Source organism: Mirounga angustirostris, unplaced genomic scaffold (genome assembly GCF_029215605.1).
Source record: "Mirounga angustirostris isolate CCGP_5_RB_7025 unplaced genomic scaffold, mMirAng1.0.hap1 SCAF_16, whole genome shotgun sequence".
Taxonomy (NCBI): Eukaryota; Metazoa; Chordata; class Mammalia; order Carnivora; family Phocidae; genus Mirounga; species Mirounga angustirostris.
Window position 1 is genome coordinate 59,744,816 of NW_026991724.1, and position 27,230 is coordinate 59,772,045.

General features: G+C 47.8%; 2 protein-coding genes and 1 long non-coding RNA gene across 16 annotated transcripts in view; 2 read left to right on the forward strand and 1 right to left on the reverse strand.

Annotated features, from left to right (window-relative positions):
* Nucleotides 1-366: 366 nt before the first annotated feature.
* ZNF274 (zinc finger protein 274) lies at nt 367-24,387 on the forward strand. 13 transcript variants are annotated; one of them, XM_045892403.3, is made up of 8 exons: nt 368-820; nt 1,302-1,373; nt 2,134-2,217; nt 2,978-3,073; nt 17,613-18,095; nt 21,196-21,296; nt 22,448-22,595; nt 23,056-24,387. In XM_045892403.3, exons 3-8 carry the CDS (start codon nt 2,184-2,186, stop codon nt 23,955-23,957), a joined length of 1,764 nt encoding a protein of 587 aa, XP_045748359.1. In that variant the 5' UTR covers nt 368-820; nt 1,302-1,373; nt 2,134-2,183; the 3' UTR covers nt 23,958-24,387. The 13 variants fall into 13 exon arrangements, with proteins under 13 accessions (XP_064436332.1, XP_045748359.1, XP_064436333.1 ...); XM_064580263.1 differs by having other exon boundaries at nt 1,302-1,338; nt 2,091-2,217; XM_064580261.1 differs by having other exon boundaries at nt 369-820; nt 1,191-1,373; nt 2,091-2,217.
* On the reverse strand, nt 8,247-14,836 carry LOC123856234 (uncharacterized). The gene is made up of 2 exons (XR_010407972.1): nt 14,697-14,836; nt 8,247-13,896 (listed from the first exon to the last, which is right to left on the reverse strand). It is a non-coding gene; the product is annotated as an uncharacterized LOC123856234 (long non-coding RNA).
* A 415-nt stretch (nt 24,388-24,802) lies between the features above and the next one.
* ZNF544 (zinc finger protein 544) overlaps nt 24,803-27,230 on the forward strand; it is a 44,749-nt gene continuing 42,321 nt past the window's right edge. For both annotated transcript variants that reach the window (XM_064580231.1, XM_064580234.1), the window contains exon 1: nt 24,803-25,747. The gene's annotated coding sequence lies outside the window, so the exon portion shown is untranslated. The remainder of the gene's footprint in view (nt 25,748-27,230) is intronic.

Sequence of the window (27,230 nt, forward strand, 5' to 3'; positions counted from 1 at the left end):
GGCGCAGAGCCCCGCCATTTGCGCGTTCTGGGCAGGCCCTACCCGCCTTTCCTCTCAGAAATCAGAGGTGATCTTAGCCCCGCCGCCGGCACACTTCCTGCCCTCCCCCTTCCGCCCCTCTTCCTCCCCTTGGGCAAGGATCCACACCCAGCACCGCCCCCACTCACTTCCGTCCATCCTCTCACGGCCTCTTCCCGGAACTTGGGTGGACTCTAGCTCCGCCCCCCATTACTCGCCCGCCCCTCCTCCTCCCTCGAGCTTGGCCGGACGTCAGCTCCGCCCCCTACGCGCTTCCCGCCCGCCCGGTTCCCACCCCTCCCTCCTCCGCGTCGGGTAGGAGTAGCAGTTAGCCCCAGCCCTCTACGCTTCCGTCCCGACCCGCTCTTCCTCCTCCGCGCAGGGACGTAGTAATCCTTCCCGCCAAACCCCCGACCCAACTTTAACCAACTTCCGGCCCACCCCTTCTGCGCTCCTTCCCTCCCTAACTTCCGGCTCGTCCCACGAGTGGTCGCCCTCGTGGCGGAGCACGACAATGTCCTGGCCTTTGGTGGCTACTTGGAAAAGTGTGGAGGCCCCGTGGCCGGGCGTACCCGCCTTGAGCCCTCCCCCAATCCAGCTGGACCACCGAGGGTCGCCGGCGAGGGACCTCTTCCGGGCGGCCCGGGCTTCGCCGGCCATCCGAGATGGCCAGCCAAGATGGCCGCCGCCTGGGCGAGGTCAGGCGGGCACGCCGCAGGGGCGGCTGGGAGTTGTAGTCCAGGCCGACGCGCTGACGCATCTCGCCGCGGGCTGACGGTCGCCATTGTGCGCCGCGCGCTGGGTGAGTGTGGCGCGAAATCTGCTCCCGTCGGGGCTGTGTGGAGTCGTCCCACAGCCGCTCTTCGGGGTGTGCAGCCTCAGGGCCTTCCCCGCCAAGCTCAGCAGCCGGAGGCCGGCCTGGCCTGGCGTCTTCCCGCCGCGGGGCCGGAAGGGGCGGTGTGGTAGGGGACTCGGGGCCCAGAGGAAAGACAACTCCCTCCGGGCGTGGGGCTTAAGGCGGGCCGACCCGCTCGGGGCGTGTGCGGACTGGAGAGGGGAGTAACGCCCTCTGGGTGGAAAGGTATGAGGAGGGTCTCCTCTTGACTAGTGGAAACCGGCCCTCTAGGTATCGGGGAGTAGGTGGAGACGACCCTATAAGTGCGTTTTCCTAGGTTGGGGGTGGACTTACCCTTCCACGTTGATAGGGCCGCTACTGGGCAAAGGAGCCCCCCTTTCTGCGTAGCCCTCACACCCCTTCTACCTCCCAAATTCGACCTTCTCAGGACTGCCCACTCCCACGAGATAACGTCGAGAAGGAAGGTATGACCTCCGGGCTTCCGACGGCCTGGTTCCGTGTGAGTAGAGGCTTCTTTGAGTTTCTGAGCCTACCCCTGGATCTGGGTGTGGGGGTAGCCGGATGAGAGTGGGACGCCACCTTCCCTTGAGATGACTTCGGGCCCCAGAGCATCCTGGGGAGGATTGAGAGACGCAGCAGAACAGATGAACCGCAGGTTGCTTAGCTTTCCAAGGGGATGGATAGAGCACAGGTCGGGCTCTGCGGGGTTCCGATTTATCCTTTATATTGGAGACGGACATTGATAGGTTTAAACAGGGGTTAGACTCACATTTGTATTTCACAACTACTTTGGCATCAAAGCTAGAAGGGGACATGAGCTCAGTCATTAAGAGAAAACAGGAGGGTGGATCCTTGACAAGTGAAGGGAGCAGAGGCAGCGCAGGCAGTGGGTGGGGGCTGAAGGCTTGGGTGTGATGATTCAGCTCACAGAATTTCCTATGTATGGAGGCAGTATTGGAGTCCCCAAGTTAATAAAATGGAGAGGTCCAGAGGAAGAAGAGCCATCTCTGGCCTCACATGTAGTCCTCCTTGCTGTGACCTGAATAGGATCAAGCTTGGGTTTGCTCAGTTTCAGACAATTTCAGGAACACATGAGCCACCTGGAATGCTCTGGGTCATCTTGTAGACTGTACCCTCATGTGCTGGGTCAGCCTTCCCCCTCCTGTCAGTGTGGGTGACGACAGACCGTGGCTGAACAGAAACCTGTGGGTTTTAGGAACCAGTGACCTTTGAAGATGTGACCCTGGGTTTTACTTCAGAGGAATGGGGACTGCTGGACCTCGAACAGAAGTCCCTGTACAGGGAGGTGATGCTGGAGAACTACAGGAACCTGGTCTCAGTGGGTAAGGATGGTCTCCATGTCAATAAAGATCTGCGCTTTGCAGCACGAATGTGGTGCCTCTGAAGTGTGTGTCTGCTTGGGCTCAGGTTGCAGGGATGAGAATGCAATTGTCAAGGCCCTGGAGCCTGAGGGAGAAGGCTTTAATTTGTACCTGTAGGGGAAGGGCAACTTCACATATGACTTCTGAAGCCACCTACAGTCCATCCTTAGAGGCCTTGAATGCTAGGGAGGTAGGTCTGTCAGGGATGTAGCTGACAGCACTGGATGCTCATTTATGTAACAAGAATTTCATAGGATGTGGGGTCAGTGTTCCAGCAGTTCAGGAGTATCACTGAAGACTGATCCTTTCCATTTCTTTGTGGTTATTGTGAACTTTTCCACTCTTAGGTTAGTGGCTGCATGGCTGTGGCACCCAGCATCATGTTCATATTCAAGACAGAAAGAAGGGGGGGGGCAGCCCTGGCTAGTTCTCTTTTCGCACCTCCCATATTTAGCAAGAAAAAAAAAGCCCTAAGGTCCCCAGCTGACATATTTTTCTTTGTATCTTGCCAGCGAGAACTGGGTCCCACTGCTACTTTTACTGGCAAGGGAGTCTAGGAAGGCAAGTAGCTGACAAAGGGAATGGATTGGGTTATCATCACCGCAGTAAACCAGAAGTCATGCCCCTGCAGGGAGGAATTCAGGGACAGCATGTGCCACAGCAGAAATGCATTTTCTCCCGAACACAGACCCCCAAGCCCTGTCTCTTTTCCCTTGGGCAGAACATCAGCTTTCCAAGCCAGATGTGGTATCTCAGTTAGAGGAGGAGGAAGCGCTCTGGTCGGTGGAGAGAGGAATTCCTCAAGACACCTTTTCAGGTGAGAACCAGGCTCACGGGAGTCCTGGCAGGGCATGGGCTGACTGGTTAGTCAGGGACTGGTGTCTTAGAAAAGAAGACGGACAGGGGAAAACCCCAGATGGGGTGGTATGATGAGTAGCTGCAGATATGCTGAATCAAACTGTTTTCCTCTGGTCTCAGAGTCAGGGGTGTACCGCCTGGTTGAACGGGAACTTATTGCCAGTGGCAGGTTGGCCGTAGGGGCTCATCTGTTCTACTGTTCTTCTTTCATGTAATCACCAGTAATTGGTGTGTCTGTCCAGACTTTATAGATGTTTGCACATATGTATATAAATATGTTTATGACTGAGGGGTGTTCTACTGGATACAAGCAGGCATGTTTCATTCATTTTAACATACTTTGTAGTCCACATTTGATTTTTCCTCTTGATAGTCTTTGAGGTTGTTGCATACATTTTTTTGCACTTTCAAGTTTTTTTTTTGTTTTTTTTTGTTTTGTAGGTAGGATTTGTTGAGATAGAACTTCAGAATCAACCGAGATAGAAGCTGATAATCTGGTAGCAACAGACTGCTCTCTAAAGTCCTTTAAAATCCGTGTAGCTGCTCAATTACATGAGAGCTTTTCCCCTTACCAGAGATTTATAATGATCTTTTTAAGGTTTGCAGATCTGATAGTATGTTGAGTGTAGTTCACATTTCCCTCATGAAGTTACACATATTTTTATAAATTTACAGACCATTTATATTTTTTCTTTTGTGAGTTCATATACTTTCTTTTTTTTTTTTTTTAAGATTTTATTTATTTGACAGAGACACAGTGAGAGAGGGAACATAAGCAGGGGGAGTGTGGGAGGGAGAAACAAGATTCCTGCTGAGCAGGGAGCCTGTCGTGGGGCTCGATCCCAGGACCCTGGGATCCTTTTTTTTTTTTTTTTTTAAAGATTTTATTTATTTATTCATGAGAGACAGAGAGAGAGAGAGGCAGAGGGAGAAGCAGGCTCCCAAGGAGCAGGGAGCCCGATGCGGGACTCGATCCCAGGACGCTGGGACCATGACCCGAGCCGAAGGCAGACGCTTAACCATCTGAGCCACCCAGGCGCCCCCTTTTTTTTTTTTTTTTTTAATGTTTTATTTATTTATTCATGAGAGTCAGAGAGAGAGAGGCAGAGGGAGAAGCAGGCTCCCCGCCTAGCAGGGAGCCCGATGTGGGACTGGATCCCAGGACCCTAGGATCCTGACCTGAGCCGAAGGCAGACACTTAACAACTGAGCCACCCAGGCACCCCCCCCCATTGTTTTTTTCTGTTGGTTTTTATTTTTGGGTGGGGTATTTTGCTGGCAACTCTATATTAATTATGGGTATTAGTAATACAAATATCCCAGACCAACATTTATCATCTACCTTTAAATTTAGTCTCCATTAAGCTTTATGATTCAGGTATTTTTCCTTTCAAATCTGTTTTTATTCCTATTCGTATCATAGATAGGAAGATTTTATAAATACTTGTGTTTCAGTATTTTTTTGTTGTTGTTTAATTGCTGCACTTCTATGGAATTTATGTATGTGGCATGGAGCATGAATTCTTTCAACATATTTTCTGACTAGATTCTTCCCACTTATCAGAAACACCATCTTTATCATAGACTAAATTCCCATAGTCCTCATCAGGTGCAGGCCTCTGTCTTGGTCCCTTCTGCTTCCTTGATCTCAGTCTGAGTAAACACCATATTGCTGTATGGTAGTTTTATAACAAACTTGGATAAATGGGAGTTCCTCTCATTTTTTTAAAAATTCTTAGCTGTTCTCAGCCACGTGGTTTGCCGGATGAACACTTAGCATCAGCTTGTCTGGGATTCATTGAGAAAATCCTGTTAGAATGATTGGATTTAGAATTCCTTGATGCAGAATTGGTCTGTCTAGTCAAGTTTTGACACAAGTATACAAAGAGATCTGCTCTCCTCATTGTGCTATGTCAGGCCTTCTGAGTGCTGTTGGGCTTTCACTGTGGTTGCTGTTCATCTGCTCATGTTAGTCTTCCTTTGCAGTCTCATAGAGTTGATCCAGATGAGCCTGGTATGCTGCTAAATTCTCTTATTAGTGATCTTATTAGGTTCTCATTTTCTCAGTACAGTCATTTTACCAGCAAGTATAAAGAAGCCAACTGTATTAGTATTTTTTTTATTTCTTTTGCCCAATTCCATAATGACATTCATCGCAGCTGGTACTTGCAAAACACTGAAGCTGAGAGAGTGAAAAGTGAATGTCTGACCTAAACAGCTTTGATGAGCATGGTGCTGGATTCTGCTTTGATTCAAATCAGTTTTATCTGGATAAAGAAATTGTCATCTAGCCCTTTCTAATAAATGATAATCAGTAATAGCCCCGGTATTCTCTCACAGCCTTCCCAGGTGATCATAGTGATTTTCTCCTTTGAACAGTTAACACAGTGACCTAATAAACGTAGAAGTGCCTTTGTTGTAACTTGCTGCTGGCATCCACTCACACATCAGTATTCATAAATTAGGTTGGGGAGGTGGGTGGATTTCTTTTTTGTGTTTTTTATCTTAATCAGCTTTTATATCAGAGTGTGCTGACTTTGTGAAGAAAACTTTGGATGCTCTTCCTTCCCTTTGTTCTCTGTGTTCTAATGCAAGTGACATTGGAACTACTGCTTGTAACAGTATTCAGCTATGAAATCTGCACTTGGTACCCGTCTTTCGTGATGCTTTTCTGTTTGCCACAGCATAGACTGGCATCTCTGTGACTCTCTGCCCCCTTTTCTGGATTCAGTTTGATGGCTCAGCATTAATGTTTTTTTCTATTCCATATTCAGAGTCATTCCTTTCATTCCCTACCTTGAAAACCTCCCTTCCAACCACTAGCACAGGTCACTAAACTATACCTCACTTGAAAGGTCCCCAGCAACACAAGCGCTTCGTGTCCACCCACCGTGGTATCTTTCCTGCGTGTTCCCCTTGATCCAGCCTTCCAAAGTCCCTTCCTGTGTGGCGGCTCTGGTTCTGGCAGGTCTGTGTCTCATCCTTCCTGGGCTCACGTCCTGTGTTGGCAAACCTTCCAGCCTTGCACTTCTGTATGATCTAGTAGTTCCCTGAACTTAGCTGCCATGAGGGATTTTGGGCACCTGTGGTTCTGCACATCTTGGGAGAACTGGCTTAACAGGTGACAGGAGATTCTGAGGTGATGTCCCAGAGCAAGAGACCATGCGCAGGGAGGCTTATCGGGACACTTTATTACAGAGTGTGCCTGAGGTAATAGTTGCCGGACTCATCTCTGCTCTGTCATAAAGAGTCCTTTACGTGTTGTTTTCCCTCCACTGCCTCCCCTTGTTACACCTCACAAATAACTTGCGGAAGTCCTCTTGGGTCCCATGTAGTATACTAAACACTTCGGTAGTGAACCAAAGACCTAACATAATCCTTGGCACTGTGGACTTTGTAGTCTAAAAGATTATGGCTTTTACAAACAAGTTCCCCAGATATAACTCTGTGAACAGATAAGTAGTGGTAAGTACTGAGACGAAAAAGAATGTGATGTAATGTGGGGGATAATGGGAAATTACTACTCCAGAGGAGGTGGTTGGTGGGGGGGCACTGCAGGAGTGACATTTTAAGCCAATTGCCAAAGAAAATTCTACAGACATATGAGTGGTGGTAAAGAGAGCTTCCAGGCGTGGAGACAGCATTTGGGGTGACCATGAGAATGGAACAACCTTGGCACATTCAGAAAACAGCCACTGAATGGGCTGGGAGGAGGTAACTGAGGTATACTGACATGCAAGCTAGGTTTGGCAGTGCACACAGGGCCTTCACTCTGAGGAGAGTTTTGATTGTTATCAGGCAGGTGTGTGATACGGCTTTTCAAGCACACTTTAGGTGCTTAAGAAGAAAGAACTATAGTAGGGCCCAGGTGGAAGCAGGCCAGGGAGCTGTGGTAGGTAGCATCTAGGGAAGAGGTGATACTACCTGGCCTGAGAGTAGCAGGGGGGTTGGGGAGAAGCCAGCATGGCCGCCTCCCAGTTCATAAGTGGATTCACTGGGGTCAGGTGAGTAATGACCAAAGGAAAGGAAGCTGCCAAGAATCCCTCAGAGGCAAAGGCTTCAGGGATTTCCTGTGACTATTTGTAACATATGTGTTTACCACATACATTCTTTTTGTATGTATCAACATTTAACTTTAAAAGATTTTATTTATTAGAGAGAGAGAATGCACAAGCAGGGGGAGCAGCAGAGGGAGAGGGAGAAACAGGTTCTCTGCTGAGCAGGAAGCCTGATGTGGGGCTCGATCCCAGGATCCTGGGATCATGACCTGAGCTGAAGGCAGACACCTAACCGACTGGGCCACCCAGGCACCCCAGCATCTAACTTTGAAAGGAGCATAATAAAGGAGAAAAATCACTACTCCTGAATTTTTGGTTTTAGTCAGTGACATGAGGAAATCTGGTAAAGGCATAAACTTTTGAAGGGTAGAAATAGAGGTTTGGTTTTGTTTTACCTAGTTGAAGTAATTTTAAAGAGAGTTACATGAATAGTAAAAAGAACTCCCTTACAGCTTTCACCTAGATTCATGTTTGTGGAACTGTCCCAGATCTTGACTGGTTCTGTTAATGCAGTGTGAATGAGAAGGGACTTAGAGACATCCAGGTAGGGGTTTGTGAAGCCAGTGGAATGCACCTCTCTGGACTTCAGGAGTCCTGGTGGGGCATAAAAACTTGGGAATCATTAGTGTTTGGAATGGCATGCTTTATTTACTGTAAGATGAGACCATCATCTCCAAGTGTTCTCTGCCATCACTGGTGTAGTGGTGACTCTTCCCAATGCAGGGGACTGGGTTTAAGTGGAAAGCTCAGCCTTTCTGAGGCAACACATTTTGTGTGGTTCTCCAGCTCTCCCTGACAGCAAAAATGGCAGCACGGTCATTGGCTGAAGTAGAAGGGACACTGAGTAATAAGCACTTAAGACACAGCATTCATCTTTAAGAAGGCACTGATTTGGGAAGATACTGTGAAGATAAGGAATGTGGACAGCTATTTGATGGCACTCAGATCTTTAGCCATCACTCTGTCCTTTCAAGAAAGTATTGCCACATGGGTGGTTTGGGTGGAAAACTTGATACAATCTAGATTTAATCCATAGGAAAGCAATGGAGTAAAGACACTATTTTGAAGGTCATGATTATAGGAAAGCCTGCAGGACATTTAATTCTTCACCTGTCAAGGAATGAAGCAGGAGAGATGAGCCCTACAAATATGAATGTAGCAACACAAATTAGTGCAAGCTTTAGCAGAAAAAAATAACTTCTACAAGGAGATTATTTTTTGGGAGGAAGAGAAGGAATCCTTTTCTAGATTTCACCCTTTGTGTAGCCTGAGAGGATTCACACGGGCTATAAAGCAAATGTGTAGTGGATGTAGGAAATCAGTTGTTTTATACAAAGGGTAATTTATTTAAGAACAAGACTGAATAAATGTGTTTAGTGTGAGAAAGCCTATTTTAAACTCAGGCTTTAAGGAAAGGCTCACATGGGAGACTAACATGCTAAGACCCTGAATGGAGGAAGTTCTTTTCATGAGTTTTTTTGACATGAGAACTCAAACAGGGAAGAAAGCCCAGGAATATGATCATAGCTGGAAAGGCTTCTGGCCTGATTCACTCTGGTATGACTTGAGAGAGCTCATACTGGAAAAAATAAAAACACAAAAAAACCCAATTGTATTAAATGTGGAAAAGTTCTCACACCAAATAATTACCTCTGAGAACTCCAAAGCCAAGGGAATGTGACTGCTGTGGATAGGATTTCATGCATAGCTCTCTTACTCAGCATCACAGCAATCATACTGGGAAACACCTGAGAATGGAATCAGTGTTAGGAAGGCTTCAGGAGGCACAGAACCCACTGGCAAGAAGTCCTTCAGTAGGAGTCCTCATTGTATTCAACATCAGAGGACTCATATGAGAGCAGACCCTCAATGTAATCTGTAATCATCAGCCTTAGTTCCCACCTTATTTGACAGAACAGCAACAAAACAAAAAACTTATACTGAAGAAGAATAAAAATGAAGTGTCTCATCCTATTTTATATGAGATAATCATACAGAAGGAAAACTTTAAATAAAACTTTGATCATTATAAATATATACAAATACAGGAAAACAGATCATGTATTTTTCCAACTTATTCTGTTACCTGACCTGAACACCTAGAACAAATTTTTTTTTTTTTTTAAGATTTTTTATTTCTTTGACAGACACAGCGAGAGAGGGAACACAAGCAGGGGGAGTGGGAGAGGGAGAAGCAGGCTTCCTGCAGAGCAGGGAGCCCGATGCGGGGCTCGATCCCAGGACCCTGGGATCATGACCTGAGCCGAAGGCAGACGCTCAACGACTGAGCCACCCAGGCACCCTAGAACAAATATTAAACAACATGAGAGCAGTCTGTATTTCAGTTTCCCGTGTATGTTCCCAGTTGCTAAGACAATGACTCAATCTCTAGCCCAGGAAACTGTTGGGTGAATGAATGGTTGAAGAAACTAAAAAACAAGAGGATGTCTTCAAAGATTTTGAAGACAATGCCAGGCTCTCAGACTAGAGGGTGGGTAAGGGATGATAAGGGGAAATCTTGAGATACATAGTGCTATTAAGAACTCTGAAAGGCTCACATCCTGGAGAGTGGGCCAAGAGTTACACTCTCGAGTGACTATCAAAACATGTTTGGCAAGAATCCAGCCTAGTGGAGTGTGGTCACATACTGTGCAACCTTTATTCAAGAATACATTCTCTGTCACCTTCCATATATTTGCTCTTTTGGACCCATGTAATCCTTTTTTTTTTTTTTTAGATTTTATTTATTTGAGAGAGACAGAGATAGTGAGAGAGCACAAGTGGGGAGGTGAGGGAGAAGCAGGCTCCCCACAGAGCAGGGAGCCCGATGCGGGACTCGATCCCAGGACCCTGGGATCATGACCTGAGCCGAAGGCAGAGGCTTAACCGGCTGAGCCACCCAGGCACCCTGGACCCATGTAATCTTGATCCTTTTATCTGGAAGCTGCTCTGCCTGGTGTCCAGATGTAATCCCTGGGGTAATTTCAAGGCCTGAAAATGCCTTTTAATTGAATAAGAAGGAAAATAGGGGCACAAGGCTGGCTCGGTAGGACGAGCATGTGACTCTTGACCTTGGGGTCTTGAGTTCAAGCTCCATGTTGGGTGAAGAAATTGCTTAAAAAAAAAAGGAAAACAAATGAACTAAGAAGCATTTGACTCCAAAAGTCCTAAGGAAAGAGGAAAGATAAATACAGTTCAAATAAATCAAAAATGGAGAAGAAGAAAAAGAACCCAAGAGCTAATTTTCTGAAAGGACAAAAGGCAAATTAAAAACCTACACGGGGAAACAGCAGTACACACACATTCAGCAACACGTGTAGTTTATAATACTTTGTACAGCTGTAACAAAGAATGAGCCAGGTCTATGTACTGATATGAAAGTTTCCAAGATACATGTATTTCTTAAAAATATATTGTTTAAGATGTATAAAGATACATAGATGCACGTAATATCAGTGTCTTTAAAAAAAAATACACATTGGTTATCACTGAATATAGAAGCTGATAGGCTGTGAGGACTTCCTGAGAAGGAAACTGGGTGGGAGGGTAACTTTGCATTTTAAGAAGTGTTGCCCATAACCATGCCGATAAATTGGAAACTGCTATCTTTTTCCTGCTGTGTTACAAGTCCCTGACACATAAGTGCCCAGGAATTACTTCTTGAGTGTGAGAATGAGCAAACAATAAAATGGAAAGATTTCTGGAAAAGTGTAAGGTTGTCCAAAGTGGGTCACAGAAAAATACTAAAGTTAACTTTTCTAGAACAAAGTGGCTATCTGCCTGTTATTGACCTGGACAGTGAATATTTTCCAACTTCTTGTTAAAAGACAATTTCCATGGAACATGAGCAGTTCAATGACAGAACAGGCTGGAATGTTGACAGACTTTGCAAAGTATACATAGCATTGTTCTCACTCAAGCACAAAATAAGAAAAATATTAAAAAGGAAATATTTGTAACTTAACAGTTAACCACTTTAAAAAAACTAATCCTCTGAAACAGTTTGTTCATCAGTGTGACAAATTACAAAATAATACAGAGACTAATAGCTTTGGCTTATACCAGGAGTAGCCAATTTAAAAGGAAAGATTTTGTTAGTAGGTGTTTAAAATGGGATCTAAGAATAAATTATTAGTATTATTTTTTTAAGATTTATTTATTCATGAGAGACAGAGAGGCAGAGGGAGAAGCAGGCTCCCAAGGAGCAGGGAGCCCGACGCGGGGCTCGATCCCAGGACCCTGGGATCATGACCTGAGCCTAAGGCAGACGCTTAACAATCTGAGCCACCCAGGTGCCCTAAGAATAAATTATTTAAGAAATGATTAGGAATTTTTAAGGAATAAAGTATTAAGGAATTTCTATTTGAAAAAATTAAGTTGGATATAGAATAAGTAGAAGCAGTGACTTTTTTTTTTTTTAATCATTAGTTTCAGAGGTAGAGTGCAGTGACTTCTTTTTGAGGACTTACAAAGGCTAGAAGTGTTACGAAGTCCCATTCTTTTTTTTTAAAAGATTTTATTTATTTATTCATGAGAGAGAGAGGCAGAGGGAGAAGCAGGCTCCCAAGGAGCAGAGAGCCCAATGCAGGACTCGATCCCAGGACCCTGGGATCATGACCTGAGCCGAAGGCAGACGCTTAACCATCTGAGCCACCCAGGTGCCCACGAAGTCCCATTCTTAAGTCCTACCATCATTCCAGCCAGCAGCCTCTAGAGAAGTGTTGATGTAGCCATTCTACCAGCAGAAGCAGAAATGCAAGTCTCTGACCTGGCTGGTCTGGGAAGAAGCAGGGGGAGTATAGACCAGGTGTCTTCTTACTTGGTGGCCTACACTCCCATCCTGCTCTGGCTCTCAAGTAGAAGGGAACTTTGTAGCAACAGCAGTCCTCCCATTATAATTTACAGGTGGGACACAACTAAAATGCTAGTGAGATTCCTTGTAATATGACAGAAATATGGGAAAATCCAGACAGTTAAAACACTCAAGTCACTCTTTGAAGCTGTGTTGAGTCAATAAATACTGCTTGAGCACCTGCCAAAATGCCACATACTGTTACAGGGGTGGGTCACAGTGTTGAGCAGGGTAGTAAGGCCCCCTGTTTGTCTCACTGGGCCTGTATTTATTCTGGAGCAGCCACTAGCATGTGGCTGATTACATTTAAACAGACTAAAATGAGCTTAAAACAGTTCAGTTCCTTAGTCACATTGGCCATCTTTCAGATGGTCACTGGTCACCTGCAGCTAAAGACTACTATGTTGGACAGTGTATCTGGAACATTTCTTTAAACGAAGAGAGCTCCATTGGGCAGTGCTGTAGAGAAGGTAGAGAGTGATAATGAAGCAGATACTTTGAAATGGCAGTCAGTGCCCTGAAGAAAAATGAAACAATGGAATATGCTAGAGGGGAGTGACATGGGTGGGCAATACTAGTTTAGAACTGGGCAGGAAGACAGTTCTGAGGAGCTGATACTTGAGTTTAGAGCTGGAAGGGGATACCAGGTGAAGATGTTAGGGTAAATACTACGAGGCAGGAGTGAGGGGAGTACAAATACCTATAGACAAGGCACACTTTGGCACGTTTGAGGAAAATTAAGATAAAAGAACAGGGTTTGGATCCCAGCTGCTGTGTTCCCCATTGTGGCCTGCGCAGGGCTCCTAGGCTCTCCCAGCATGGATTTCCTTTGTGTGAAGGATGGATGCTATTGCTTAGTGGGACTGTGGTGTGTAAAGCCCAGGTCTTGGGGGGCCTTCATGTAACAGTAACTACTATTATTCAAAGACTTTGATGTAAAGATGATCATCAACACCTTTGACAGATCCTCCTCTGGGCCTGGCTTTAGGGTTTCGAATGTACAAGACCCAGTTGACATCCTCAGCAGTCCAGTGGAGTAAAAAAACTTAGAAGGTGATGCCAAGGGGTGCCTGCAGAGCTGAAGAGTGCGTGTGGGGAGAGGAGGAGAAAGGGTGAAGAGCTGGGGGCATTCAGGACAAGGAGAAAAAAGGACCAAGGGAGTGTACACAGGGATGGGGGGAGCTGAGATAAGCACTCTTCCTGACCCTGGCCCACAACAAGATCGTGAAAAGTCACTATTATTAGTTACTGTTATATTTGTGGACTGGTAGCCTTAGTATACCTGGTAAGTCATGAACTATTGAGCACTGAGGGAGAGATGGTTTACCCTGGAAGGGAAGCAGCAGAGACAACATGAAAGAAGAAAACTAAGAGGAGGAAGAAGACAGCAACTCCTATCAGCTTTTCCTACCCCAGATCATTCAGTTGGTGGATTGAAAACCAGGACTTGGAGCTGCAGTTGATAGAGATTATTTTGTGTAGCTCCATGCAGATGAGTGGGTCAGTCAGTCCCAGCTTTGCCCCATGAGTTGAGGATCCATTTCCAACTCTGCCAGCTGGTAAACTTAAGAGGTTTCACCTTCTTTGTGAAGTGGGGTGAATACTTGCTGGCACAGACAGTGGTTAGGGGATGGTCCAAAGAATAAGAGATTTAGAGAACTGCAGTGCCTAGAATGACACTTACCAGTGGCTTCCAGGCTTGTGACCCATCTCGTTGCATAGCACCCAGTAGATGCTTTACGATTACCCTGCAGAATGTGTGTTGTCCTGAAGGGCTGCTAACAGCAGGGAGAGCCAGACTGCAGATCCACTGAGCCTCTCAGCATCACAATGATCAGAGTTCCCAACAACCAAACCTACCGAGGCTCTAAAACTTAAAACGGTAAGAGTTAATATTTTTGAATGAGCATTCAGTTCAAGATTTTGAGAAATTGCCCTGGTGCCCCCAAGGATAAGAGGAGGAACAAAATACATGATCAGGATTAAAGGAGAAATAAGGGGGATGGAGTGGAATAAAATGAACCTACAGTTAATTTCTTAAGAGATAAAGTACTAAATAATCTCTGTGATTAACCAAGGAATAAAAAACAAGTTTTGGAAATTAGAAAGCTGGGAAGCATTGTGGAGAATAAAAAAAAAAATTTAAGTGTCATGCAGGATTATTGCTCAACATGGTACCCGTGGCCCAGCAAGGAGCCACTAGGGAGCGCTACCTCCCCCCGGAATTCCGCTTGGGAATTGAGGAAATTGCCATCCCTGGCTTCCTGAGTTACTCGGGGAAATTTCAAGCTCTAAGAGCTCTAACTGAAAGGGAATACATGAACTTTGCTTTCAAATCAAGAATGGGGGGGATGAACCCCCAGAAGTCCTAAGGAACAGGACGGGAATTAAATGCTAAATACAACGGCAGATATAAACGAGTTGGGAAGGGAAGCCCTCAAATGAAATTAGTACAGAAGTTTAGGGGAAGAGGTCGGAAATGGAGATCAACGCTGTAGTTACTTTTATCAAGGAACACAGTCGCTTTAAACCTAGGAAAGGAGTGTGGCTGTGGCCAAGATTAAAAAGCGCGGCCCAGGACGCGTTTTGCAACCCCAAGCGCCCAAGGCCCGTCCGGGGCGGCGGGCGCGGCCCCACCCATCGCGGGCGACTCCTGACCCCGAGCTGACTCACTTCTCGGGTGGCGCGCCAGCAGTTTCCAGCACTAGTTAGGTTTATGAAACCGGTAACCCGAGGAAACGACATACGAGCCAAGGTCTGTAATCCGGAAATTTGGAGAGCGGGAAGAAAAAAGAAAACCCTACGGGAACGGGGGCAGGATTTCGAATCGGGGGCACGAAGATGGATTAGGAATACGGGAGAATCGCTGCCTCGGGGAAGCGACCGCGCTCTCCCCCGCCCCGCACTTGCCCAAAGAAAACTTGCAGATCAGCAAGGTGGGTGTGGAAGTTCCGGCTGCGCCCGCGCCGTCCCAGGGCGCGTCCGCCGTCGCGGGGGGTCGGGGGAGGGAACGAGAGCGGAAGAGGCCGCAGCTCAGGGCCCAGCAACTAGCCAAGGGGCCGCCGTCTGGTCAGGGCCTGGGCCGGACCCAGAGCCTCAACATGGCGGCACCGGAAGCGTGCGCCGCGGAGGTTCCTGGGAGTTGTAGTGCGTCTGTGTCGGGCGCGTGACGCACTTCTTGGCCCGGCCGGAAGTGGCGGCCTGAGCTCTTCGGGACGGGGGGATCCGGGCTTGGCTGTGGGGACCTCGGCGGTGTCGCCCCATTTCCCCGGGGGAAGGGGGACGGAGGCTTGCTTCAGTTTCCCGAACGCGAGCGGAAAAGTGTGCTTGTGGCTGCGGCCTCCGCCCGAGACGCTTCCCCGGCAACGCCGCGCTTCTGGAAGCCCAGCCGCCGAGCACCGCTTAGAAAAATGCGTGGCGGCCGATTTAATCTGCAGGTGCTCGGATGATGGGCACGGAGGAGAAAAAACCTGGCGCGACTTAGGCGGGCAGCGGCTGTTCTTCGTGTCTTTACGACTTGGGTTGTTTTTGTGTTTTGTTTTGTTTTGAATAACACAGCTGCAGTGACTCCACACCAGTAATTTCCTGCTCCGCTTTTTTGCTTCACGTGGCAGGAGCTTTCTTGCGTTGTAATCATCACACTAAAAACAATGTTATTTTTAATGCTTACATATGAATCCTTCGCAATTTTCTTGAGCCGTGTTTTAACACTGCCTGTTTTCCAGTTTTGCGCCATCATATGCCATTCATTGCTCAGCAAAGTGTCGTGGGAAAAAGACCACCCAAATGAGGATAGGCAGAGGCTATCTCCTGGGAGCCCACTGCAGCAAGGGAGGCGGGGACTGGGGAGAGTTACAGCGAAAAAAAGGAACGTTCTCACTGGGGGTTACTGACTTGCGGGGTGGAAAAGAGAAACTGGCAGTCGTTAAACAAGTCCTGACGGTCTGGGCTTGTTGCCACAGGTTTCAGTGTCAGAGTTCTACCGTCATATGTGGTCTGGCCTTTGTCTCCGAATACTCATTCCCTTGGTGTGTTTACATCTGTGTCCTCTTTGGAGAGCTCCCTGACCACGAGTAGATTAATCTGGTGAAAGTCCCCCGGTATTTCCCTGGGCATTCGTTGCTCAGGCTTTGAGTTCATGCTGTAAATTCCCTTCCAGGTAGAATTGTGCTAATCATGTATATTCAAAACAGCAAGGTTGAGAGGGTCCATTTGTTCTTGACAGACATCAGCCCTGACATTTCTGTGTTTATAAATCAACATCTAATTGGAAGTAAACTATAATCCGTGGTTACATTTTTTTCTGTTTACTGTTTTTCAAGCTTTTAAGTCATTTAGTCAATTAGCACTTCTTCTTGGAGTTGTAAAGAGCTTTCTCACGTCCTGTTGGTGTGTGTGTCCTCCTTAGCATTTTGGGGCCATTCTAGGGTTGTGTTCAGCAGATGCTCTTCTGACATAGAGCCCCTGACTTTCGCAGTCATCTTCTTGGCCCCCATGGAGGCAGGATCAGGTTCTATTTCCTGTGTGTGGCTGCAGACCTATACAGCATCATAGGTCTCTTCTTGATCCTCCTTGCCTCTTCTTTTCTTCCCCTCTGTTTTGAAATATAATTTATAAAGTTCACCTGTTGAGAGTGTACAGTTCAGTGGTTTTTATTATATTTACAAGGTTGTGTAGCCATCACTGCAATCTAATTTCAGAACATTTTCATCACCCTCCAAAAAAACTTCATTAGCCAGCACCCCCCAAATGCCTCAATGCTCTATCTCCGGGAACCACTGATCTACTTTGTGTCTATATTGGTCTCTTTTGGACATTTCATGTAAATGGAATCGTACCATAAATAACCTTTGGTGTTTGACTTCTTGCACTCAGCATAGTATTGTCAGGGTTTAGTCGTACTGTAGCATGGGTCAGTACTTCATTCCTTTTTACTGCCAAATAATATTCCATTGTGTGGGTAGACCACATTTAATTTTTTTTTAATATTTTATTTATTTGAGAGAGAGAGAATGAGAGACAGAGAGCATGAGAGGGAGGAGGGTCAGAGGGAGAAACAGACTCCCTGCCAAGCAGGGAGCCCGATGCAGGACTCGATCCTGGGACTCCAGGATCATGACCTGAGCCGAAGGCAGTCACTTAACCGACTGAGCCACCCAGGCGCCCCGACCACATTTAATTTATCCACCCTTCATTTGATGGACATTTTGAGTTGTTTCTCTTTTTGGCTCTTATGCATAATGCTGCTATGAACATTCCCGTACAAGTGTTGGTGTTGACATCTGTTTTCGTTTATCTGGGATGCATACCTAGGAGAATTCCTGGGTCATAATATAAGTCTATGTTTAAGTTTTTGAGGAGCTGTCAGACTGTTTTGCAAAATGGTGCAGCATTCTGTATTCCCACCAACAGCAGTTTCTCCACATCATCACCAATAGTTGTTACCGTCTGTCTTTGGTAATAGTCATCCTAGTGAGTATGAGGTAGTATCTCACAGTGATTTTGATTTACATTTCTCTGGTGGCAAATAATGTTGACCGTCTTCATGTGCTTGTTGGCCATCTGTCTGGCTGTGCTTTTGACTGACAGAGTATCCTGCAGCTCAGCTGGACCCTCAATTGGATCCTCTTCCTGCTGGGAATCCCCTGATGAAGATCAAAGTTGTTGAAGTCCTCACACTGAACCAAGAGATAGCTCGTCCCCGAAACGCCCAGATCCGGGCCCTCTATGCTGAAGATGAGGGCCTGAGCCCAGATGTGCTCAGGGAGCCCACTCAACAGCTAGGCAAGCATCCGGCTGACCCTGAAGCCGCGCACCAGAGGTTCCGGGGCTTTTGCTTTGAGGAAGTGGCGGGTCCCCGAGAGGCCCTGGCCCGGCTCCGGGAGCTGTGCCGCCAGTGGCTGCGGCCCGAGGCGCACTCCAAGGAGCAGATGCTGGAGCTGCTGGTGCTGGAGCAGTTCCTGGGTGCACTGCCCAGGAAGCTCCGGATGTGGGTGGAGTCGCAGCACCCAGAGGACTGTCAGGAGGCAGTGTCCCTGGTGGAGGATGTAACCTGGATATCTGAGGAGGAAAGTAAGTGCAATGGACGGGTGGTGAGAGACACTCCTGTTGGGGGCATCTTGGAGGATGGCGGAAGGAAGAATTAAGGCTTCCTGGGAGAGGTCGGGGAAGGGTCATGCTCTCTCCATTTAGGCCAAGGGCGTCTGCCTCCTGAACATGTTCCTGAGTCAGAACTTTAGATACTTCCTTGCTGAAGTACCTACCATTGTCTCTAGGTCAAGGGATCTGAGAATGGTCTTATCCCTGGACCTATCTCTGGAAATGGAAAGTTTCAGGCCACACCTCACAGCTACTGAAACCTTTGGGTAGGGTCTGGGACTACACTTTAACCAGCCCTCCCCAGGCTTCTGAGAGAAGCTTACATTTAAATCCTTCATTTTTACCCTTTTGGGATCCCTGCTGCACTACAACTAATAGAAAACATGATTTTAGTCACTTAGGCATATTCCCAGAATGCATTCTTTTTTTTTTTTTTAAGATTTTATTTTTTCAGGTAATTTCTACACCCAACGTGGGGTTCAAACTTACAATCCCAAGATCAAGAGTCACATGCTCTACCAATTGAGCCAGCCAGGCGCCCCTCCCAGAGTGCCTTCTGATGTCTTGCACTTGGTGGGGGATGTGGGTAAAGTGGTGACCAAAACAGTCAAGACTTAGACTCATGAGCTCAACAAACCTTAGGTCCAGCAGGAACGATGGGAATTTGACAAACAAATATGCATGTGACAATGGTGGGGTTGAGAAGAACTCAAGGGTGCTGGCGGGGCTCCTGGAGGCAAGTTGCTATAGCCAACACTTGGTGTGGAGTGGAACTCAGTAGTGGGCAGGAAGGGGGCGCCTGGGTGGCTCAGTCAGTTAAGTGGCTGACTCTTGATTTCGGCTCAGATCATGAGATTAAGCCCCAGGGCAGGCTCCATGCTCAGCCGAGAGTCTGCTTCTCTCCCTCTCCAGCTCCCCTCTCCCCCTTCCCCAATTATGCACATGCATGTTCTCTCTCTTGCAAATACATAAATCTTAAAAAAAAGAAGAAGAAGTGGGCAGGAAGGATGTGCCAAGCAGGGGAGCATCACCTGTGAAGGCCCAAAATGGGAGCAATAACAGTATACTCCAAAATCAGAAATTGGGTAGGTCTCTAGTAGAAGGGAGCAGGGCAGGGCTGGCAGGGCCCTTGAAGAGATTTTCATGTTGTTCTAAAGCAATGAGAAGTGTTATTCTAAAGCAGTGGGAACCGATCCATGAGCCCTCCCTAGAGGTATGTGACATACTCTGATTGAGCTTTAAAGATTTACCAGGGTGCAGCTTGCTCTGGATGGTGGATGGAGAACAGGGTCAAAATGAGAAGCAGATTGGCCACCCAGAGTTGTCACCATGCCCTCCTCGAGGTGTGGCTAGGGCAGGAGTGACAGTGGTGGGGAGCTGAGATGGGAGTGTATGTGTAGGGTGCATTTGGGGGTGAGATTGCATGAAACTTGATTTCTGTCAGGCTGAGTTCCATGGAACACGGACACTGCTTCCTTGCTTACCCGAATATGTAACCTCACACAGTGAAAGTGACTTTTCAGATGCCATTGATTAAATTGAGGATCTCGAGATGGGAAGATTATCCTGGATTATTTGGGTGGGCCCAAATGTAATCACAAGGGTACCTACAAAGAGGCAGTCATGAACATTAGAGGTGGAGAAGACACGTGACCCCGAAGCAGGGTGTCACAAGGAAGGGCCAGGAGCCAAGTATTTTAGGTGTCCTCCAGATACTGGAAAAGGTGAGGAATATATTTTCCCCCAGAGCCTCCAAAAGGGAGGTAGCCCTGCCAACACCTTGATTTTAGCCCAGTGAGGCTGGTGTCAGATTTCTAATCTCTGTAATCATAAGAAATCAAATTTGCATTGTTTTTAGCCACTATTGTGGCAAGTTGTTACAGCAATAGGAAACTGATAGAGATGCCAAGGAGACAGTTGTAGAGCTCATGAGATGAAAGCCAGTCGGTCTTACATTTTACATCTTGGGGGTGGATGGGAAATCAGTTAATATCACAGAGGACGGTGGGAAGAGGCTTTCCAGAGAACTCTGAGAATCCTGCATTTGTGATCAGCAAGTTAGTTGGGACTCTTGGTTGTGATTGCCCAGGGAGGAGAATCTACTCAAAAAGTCCCAGGGCGATCTACAAGCTTTAGGCATGGCTGGACCCAGGAGCTCCTGTAGTGTTCTCAGGATTCATCTTCTCTCCTCTATCATAGTTCTGCTGGCGTCTGTCAGCTTCACTCACAGGCAAGCTGTCTCCATGTGGGGGCTCCCTGCACAGAGTGCTCTTTCCTAAGTGTTCCAACAAAAGCCTCTTTGGCTCTGATTGTCTAGCTGTGGGCCCTGTATTCATGCATGATCTAATCATTGTGGCCAGAAGAAAGCAGCAGCCTGGTGGGCCAGCCTGGGTCACGTCATGTGTTCCCCTTGATAGTGGGTGTGGAGTCATCATTATAGAAGCCCATGGACCAGTTGGGGACAGATGAAGAGTCAGGCATGAAGCAGCTGTGATTGAAAGGGGGCCGTAAAGCCAGGTAGAACTGTTTTCTGAGGTGGAGGAAACTTGATAAAATTCTCATCAAGATGGGCGTGTGTTACAAGAATAGGTCCAGTCCTGGGAATCAGAGGAAGTCCCAATCTCCATGGAAAGGGGAAAGAGGAAGAGTGTGGAATACTTGGAGGCCAGAAATGGGGTCTTTGCTTCTGAGGACAGGTGTGAGGCCAGCTGCTGAGGCGAATGGGGAGATGAGGCAGCTGCCTCGGAAGAGGGACTGGGTCCAGAACAGTTCTTGGAGAGGGAGGGAGTGAGATCGGGGTCTCAGCAGTGGGGACACCAGTGCCCTATAGTCACATGGGGTGATGCACCCTGAGCTATCCAGGTGTGGGGATTTGGGCCATGGGCTGTGAAGAGGAGCCAGAGTGGGGACCTGAGCTGGTGAGGAAAAGGGTGGGCACAGAAGCCCTCACAGCAGCAACAGCAGGATACGATGTGTGTGCTGGCCCCATGGGTCCCAGAGAGAAACATGGCTGTCATTGCCCTGTCCTGGATGTAGCACTACACCTGGCTGACTCTGTGCTCATGTCTCCCAGCATTACCTGCCCAGGACCCCACCTGCTCTCTCCAGACCACAGCTCCTCAGGAAGAGGAGGAGGAGCACATGACTACCTGGCCAGCGAAGGCACCACCTGAGGTGAGTGGGGAGTGCCACCCCTTCCTTCTCTGGTCACAGCATCCCCTGTGAGGTGACCTCCCCCATACCCCATCTTCCACCAGCCAGGCCTTTCAGAGTTTCTGAGCGTGAAGGGCTGGACTGCCTTGCTGCCACCACGGAGACCAAGAAAGGGCACAGTGACTGGAAGTCAAGAAATTTGGAAGCAAAAGGAAGGGGCCAAGTGTTTATAGACACTTGGGAGCCCCAGGCAGGGGCATGCAGACCATGTCTGGATCTGGGTGAGAACAAGAGAGCCCTTGTCCTTCAGAAATGCATATTTAGGTGTTTATGATAGAAAAAATGTCTGGGATTTGCTTCAGAAATAGCCCAGAGCCAGGGCACAAATGAAACAGCAGTACCCCTGTCTTGCTAACTATGGAGGTCAGAGAGTACGACCGAATGATGCCGTGCGTGGCATTCTCAAGATTCTGCTGCAAGTGGCTCGCAACTGGCTCAAGCATAAGGTGAATTTATTGGCTCTCACATAATCAGTGGTCTGAAGTAGGCTTTAGGCAAGGCTGTTTTCAGGGGCTTCCAGGTGATGAGAGAGAGGAACACCTGTCTAGTCCTGGTCTAATGGTTCTGCTTTCTCTCCTTCTTTCTGAAGCAGGCTCTGCCCCTCATGGGCAAAAGGCCTCCCAGATCCAGGTAGAGTACCATTGGAAGCCCTCTTCATGCCAGAGTTCTGGCCAGCTGCCCAGAAAGGACTGATCTCAGCGCAGCCTCCGGCCACCCCACCCCGAAGCAGCCCCAGTCCACAAAGGCAGGGGCTGGTTCTCCCACATGTGGAGGGACTATTCCCAGGAGAACGGGGTGTGCCTAGGAGGGGGCTTGTCTTGGGGGCAGTCTTCTGTGGGAAGTTGCAGGGAAAGGGTGAGCTGCATACAGGGTTGGGTAGAGTGGAGGCAGTCTGCTTACGGCACTTGTAGCTCCTAGTGAAGCAAGGACCTGCCTCCAGCCTGGGCCCCGGCCTCTGATTTTGTGAGAATGGACTCTCTGGGCCTCTTACGGCCCAAGTCAGTGTTTCTAAACAAACCCCAGAGCAGGAGCGTCCTCAGCACAGCGGACTCTGTTGGGAGGCCCCAGTCGTCCTTCCTTCTGTCCCTGTCAATGACCCTCCTGCTGAGCAGGCACAGATTGTGGCATTACAGGAACCAGTGACCTTCCTGGATGTGGCCGTGGACTTCAGCAAGGAAGAGTGGGGGCTGCTGGACCCGACGCAGAGGACCGAGTACCACGATGTGATGTTGGAAACCTTTGGACACCTGGTCTCTGTGGGTAAGGCTGTGCCCATGCTGGCCATTCCATTCTTGTGGTTTTGGGAGCACCAGAGGCCCTGAGTTGGGGCTCTTGTCTTCTCTGGGCCTAGTGTGAGAACTGGGCATGCCCTCGAATGTTCCATGCACAGTCCATGCCTTCAGCCGGCCCTGTGGACCTAGAGGGGTGGGCATTGTGTGGACGGCAGCAGCCTCAGGTCCAGTGAAGGACTGACTTGCTGCCCACCTTGAAGGCATAAGAGGAGTCGGAGAGCCAGGAGAGTGCTCCCAGTTCTAGCCCCATCCCCGATTGCCAAGCTCATGTTCCTCTCTGTTGCTTCACTGCTTTTCATACTTCCCCCAGGTTGTATGACTGTACTTGGAAAAAAAAACCAACAACTTTTGAATACTTGGTTATGTCATACTGTCAGCCCATTTAGCAGTTTCTCTCTACTATATCCACACCTTTTGGGTACTTTCAGGGTGGGAGTCTACACTGGAAAGTAAAGAGTTAACTCCAAAGTCTGACATTCCTGAGAAAGAACCAGCCCACGACCTGAAAATGGAAGAATTCTCAAGGGATGACACCTGGTCCTCTACGTCAAGAGACGTCTCACAGGGTGAGGCCCAGGAAGTCTTGGACACAGTACTGAAGCAGGTGGGGCCAACTCAGGAAGAAACCCTCCCTCAGAAAAGCTCCCCATCCCGGGGAAACACTAGCCTTGTCAAAAGCCATATCTCACTCCAGAAAACTCTCCCTAGAAAACGCTTGCGCAAGCGTGGCTCGCAGGTTAAGAAGGTGACGCGCGGTCCATGTGTAAAAGTTCATCAGAAGGGCCACAAAGGGGAAAAAGCCAGAGAAAATAGTGGTTGTGGGAGAGCCTTCAACCGGAGCGCTCAGCAGATCACATTCACAAGAATCCACAAAGGGAGCCAAGTTTGCAGATGCAGCGAATGTGGCAAAACTTTCCGAAACCCAAGATACTTCTCTGTACATAAAAAAATCCACACAGGAGAGAAGCCGTATGTGTGTCAGGACTGTGGGAAGGCATTCGTTCAGAGCTCCTCCCTCACACAGCATCAGAGAGTCCACACAGGAGAGAGGCCATTTGAATGTCATGAGTGTGGCCGGACCTTCAATGACCGCTCGGCCATCTCCCAGCACCTGCGGACTCACACCGGAGCCAAGCCCTACCAGTGCCAGGACTGCGGGAAAGCCTTCCGCCAGAGCTCCCATCTCATCAGGCACCAGAGAACGCACACCGGGGAGCGCCCCTACACGTGCAACAAATGCGGAAAGGCCTTCACCCAGAGCTCACACCTCATTGGGCATCAGAAGACACACAGTGGGGTGAAATGCAAGAAGAAACAGCCTACCTCATAGCCCTCCGGCTGAGCCAGTTGAAGAGACAATGCCTTTTCAGCCTGATCCTGCAACGTAACACGAACAGATCTGGTTGGCATTCAGAACTGAATGTGAAAAGCAGCATTGAGTGATGAAGTTCTCAAGACCAAAGGACAACCAGGGAGACCACCCTGCCCATGAGTAAATAAGCAAATTGGTGGGGAGTCGTTGCTAATGAATATAGGTTGGAAAAACATTTAATTTTTCACTCACTTGATTTGCTATTACAATTTGCTCATTTGGTCATTAAAAATGATACTAGTGAAACCTGAAAATGCTTATAATGTAAGTTTGAAAAGCCAGGTACCAAAAATTCTGTGCACTGATACTATATTTGTGGTAAAGTATTTATGCATATGGACAAGGACTAAAAGAGAACAAGGATAAATAAACTATTTCTGTGATAGAATCTGTGTTTTTACCACCTGTTAAATATCTTTTCATTAATAATTTGATATTTAAGCAGCATTAAAACAAAACACATTGTCGGACCAGTTCTAGAAGACTCCATGCAAGGCTGCAGACCCTCCGGCCCAAGATTCCAAATGAGTTTAGGATGAGTGGCTCTTTCTGATCCTTAGAACATCATCAACATGCAGGGAATGTTAGGTTCAGGGAATGGGAATCTTGAACAACCATTGGAGACCTAGAGGGAAGGAAACCCCAGGCCAGCGTGAGCAATTCCCGGGAATGTTCATTCGATTCACATTTCCACTTTTCCTACAGGACTCCTTCAAGGGAAGGAACTACCCTGGCTGGATGCTCATCACCAAGTTAAGCAGCAGGAAACTGGCAGCGTTAGGGCATGTGTTTGATGCCCGCATTTCATTTTTTTTACGTGAAAGGACAGATTAAAATCATTTCTCCCATCACACAGCCTGTAACCTGCAGCCATCCCACCCCTTGCTCCACAACTTCACCTCTGCTCTCTTTGAGTTGTGCATAATATTTCAAAACGTGTTCTAATTGAACTTATACTCATCAGATATTGGGTGAATGCTGCTGAGCACACCTCTTAAGAGCCCTTGGGCTCATGCTGACAAGGGTGAGGCACAGTCATGCCTTCTGGAGTGAGAGAGTCTCACTCCTTTCTCTACAGAAATGAAGAGCCCCTGGAGACAGGCTAGAGGAGCCAGGAGGCCAGGTGCCTGGAGAATGTTGATGGCACACCAGCTGTCCTATTGCCTGAATCATGCATCAGGCATAGGGCGCAGGGCTGCTATATCACATTTAAACATCTTCACGTGCTAACTTCTTTTTTAAAATTTTTTTTTTAAAGATTTTATTTATTCATTTGAAACAGAGAGATACAGAGAGAGAGCGAGAGCATGAGCGGGGAGAGACAGAGGGCAAGGGAGAAGCAGGCTCCCCGCCGAATCAGGAGCCAGACGTGGGGCTCAATCCCGGGACCCCGGGATCATGACCCGAGCCGAAGGCAGATGCTTAACCATCTGAGCCACCCAGGCGCCCCCACGTGCTAACTTCTCTGAGAGATTAAACATATAGGGGCTGAAGAACTTACCAGTGCTGCCCTCCCACTACACAGTTGGGAGATCTTTCCAGGGGAGACAGAGCAGTTTTGAATGGAGAACATCAGCAGTTCCTTTTCCAAGTCCTGATGATGTAGGGATGTCTATTCACCTTGGGAGTGACCTCACAATGATGCCCAGTGCCCACTAGTGAAGGCCGCAGCCATGTCCTGAAACGAGGTCAATTCATCCTGAAACGTCACACACTGATGTGTTGCCAGAAGATGGTCACTGAAGGAGGTGAGCTGACTGCGTTCACATCTGTGGTGGTTTCAGATATGGCCACAAATGCGTTGCCTTTGCTCCATTCCTAGAATCTGGCTGGGCTTGTGACTGCTTCCATCCACAGGGTTGGCAGAAGTCAAGCTGTGTAACTTCCATGAGATGAGGTCATTAAGGATGCTGGGGTTTTCTGTTTCCTCAGGGAAATGGAAGTGGTGTTATCAGCTGAAACTGTGACAAGGCTACATGATGTTGGGTGGTGAATGAGGAGAGGAGAAATCATCCCCTAAGGGGGTGAACAGATGAGGGTGAGCTTGCCTAGCAGCTCATCCAGGGCCCCTGAGGTTTGGGGTCATTTACTGAAAGTGACCAAATTTGAAATCCAGTTGACTGCTTTAGAAGGCCAGAGAAATTCATCTCTGAAGTGAAGAGTTCCCACTTCCCTTAAAGTAGGTTGAGATGATGCAGGATTTGAATATATGAAGCTGGTGGTTTCCCATCTTTTCCCGCCCACACATAATTCATATCAGCAGCACTCACCATTACATTCACGAGTTTGCCATCAGGGCTCAGTGTCTTTGAATCTGGGGGATCATGGGAGGCACAGTGACGGCCCCACAGATGTCCACTGCTGGTCCCCAGAACCTGTGAAAATGGTGCTTCAGATGGCCAGAGTGACTTTGCAGTTGTGATCAATTATGTTAGGATTTTGAAACAGGGAGATCATCCTGGATTATCCCCATGGGCCCAGTGTCATCACAAAGGTCATTATAAGAGGGAGACAGAAGGGTATGAGTAAGAGAGGAAGAGATGATGACAAAAGCAGGGATTGGAGTGATGCAGGGCCATAAGCCAAGGAATGTGAGTGGCTTCTAAAGGCTGGTAAAGGCAAGGAAATGGACTCATTTTCTAGAGCCTTCAGAATGAACACAGTCCTGGAGACACCTTGATTTCAGCCCAGTGATAGACTTCTAACCTCCAGGATGGTAAAATAACAAATCTGTATTGTTCAAGCCACTAACTTTGTGGTAATTTGTTTCTGCATTGATAGCAAACTAAAGCATGGGTTATACATGATTTGCAAGTTTCTATCGGTGGGTGCTGATCTGTGCCATAAGGGATGGTGTATCTCAATGGGAAGCACTGGATCTGTTGGAGGGTATGGGGGCAGACACTGTGCCTGGGGTTGGCAACCTAAAGGGAACTAGTGGTTTGATTCTAGTGGAATGAATCTCAGTTCTCACAGAAATGTGGAGATTGGTTAGGGAGGAAAAGTCTAACAGTCTGGATGAGGAGGATGCTCAGACTTTTTTTGTGAGCTTGAGACAAGGACTGTTGTCTGCTAGAAAAGGATGCAAATGTAACATCTGGGGGAGAGGCAGCTGCACTTGTAGAAATGGATGAGGTAGAATTATGAGTCATCTGAAGGCTGGAGAAAATGGCCTAGTTCACAAGCTGAGACCTGGCTTTCCTCAGAGCCTCGGATCACAGAACACAGAAA

Excerpts from the sequence above, each read along its gene's own strand:
- ZNF274 (XM_064580261.1), top strand. The coding sequence starts at position 1,341 with ATGACCTCCGGGCTTCCGACGGCCTGGTTCCGT. Across the intron at positions 2,218-2,977 it reads CAGGAACCTGGTCTCAGTGG|AACATCAGCTTTCCAAGCCA; the intron begins GTAAGGATGGTC and ends TCCCTTGGGCAG. Across the intron at positions 3,074-17,612 it reads TCCTCAAGACACCTTTTCAG|AGTATCCTGCAGCTCAGCTG; the intron begins GTGAGAACCAGG and ends TTTGACTGACAG.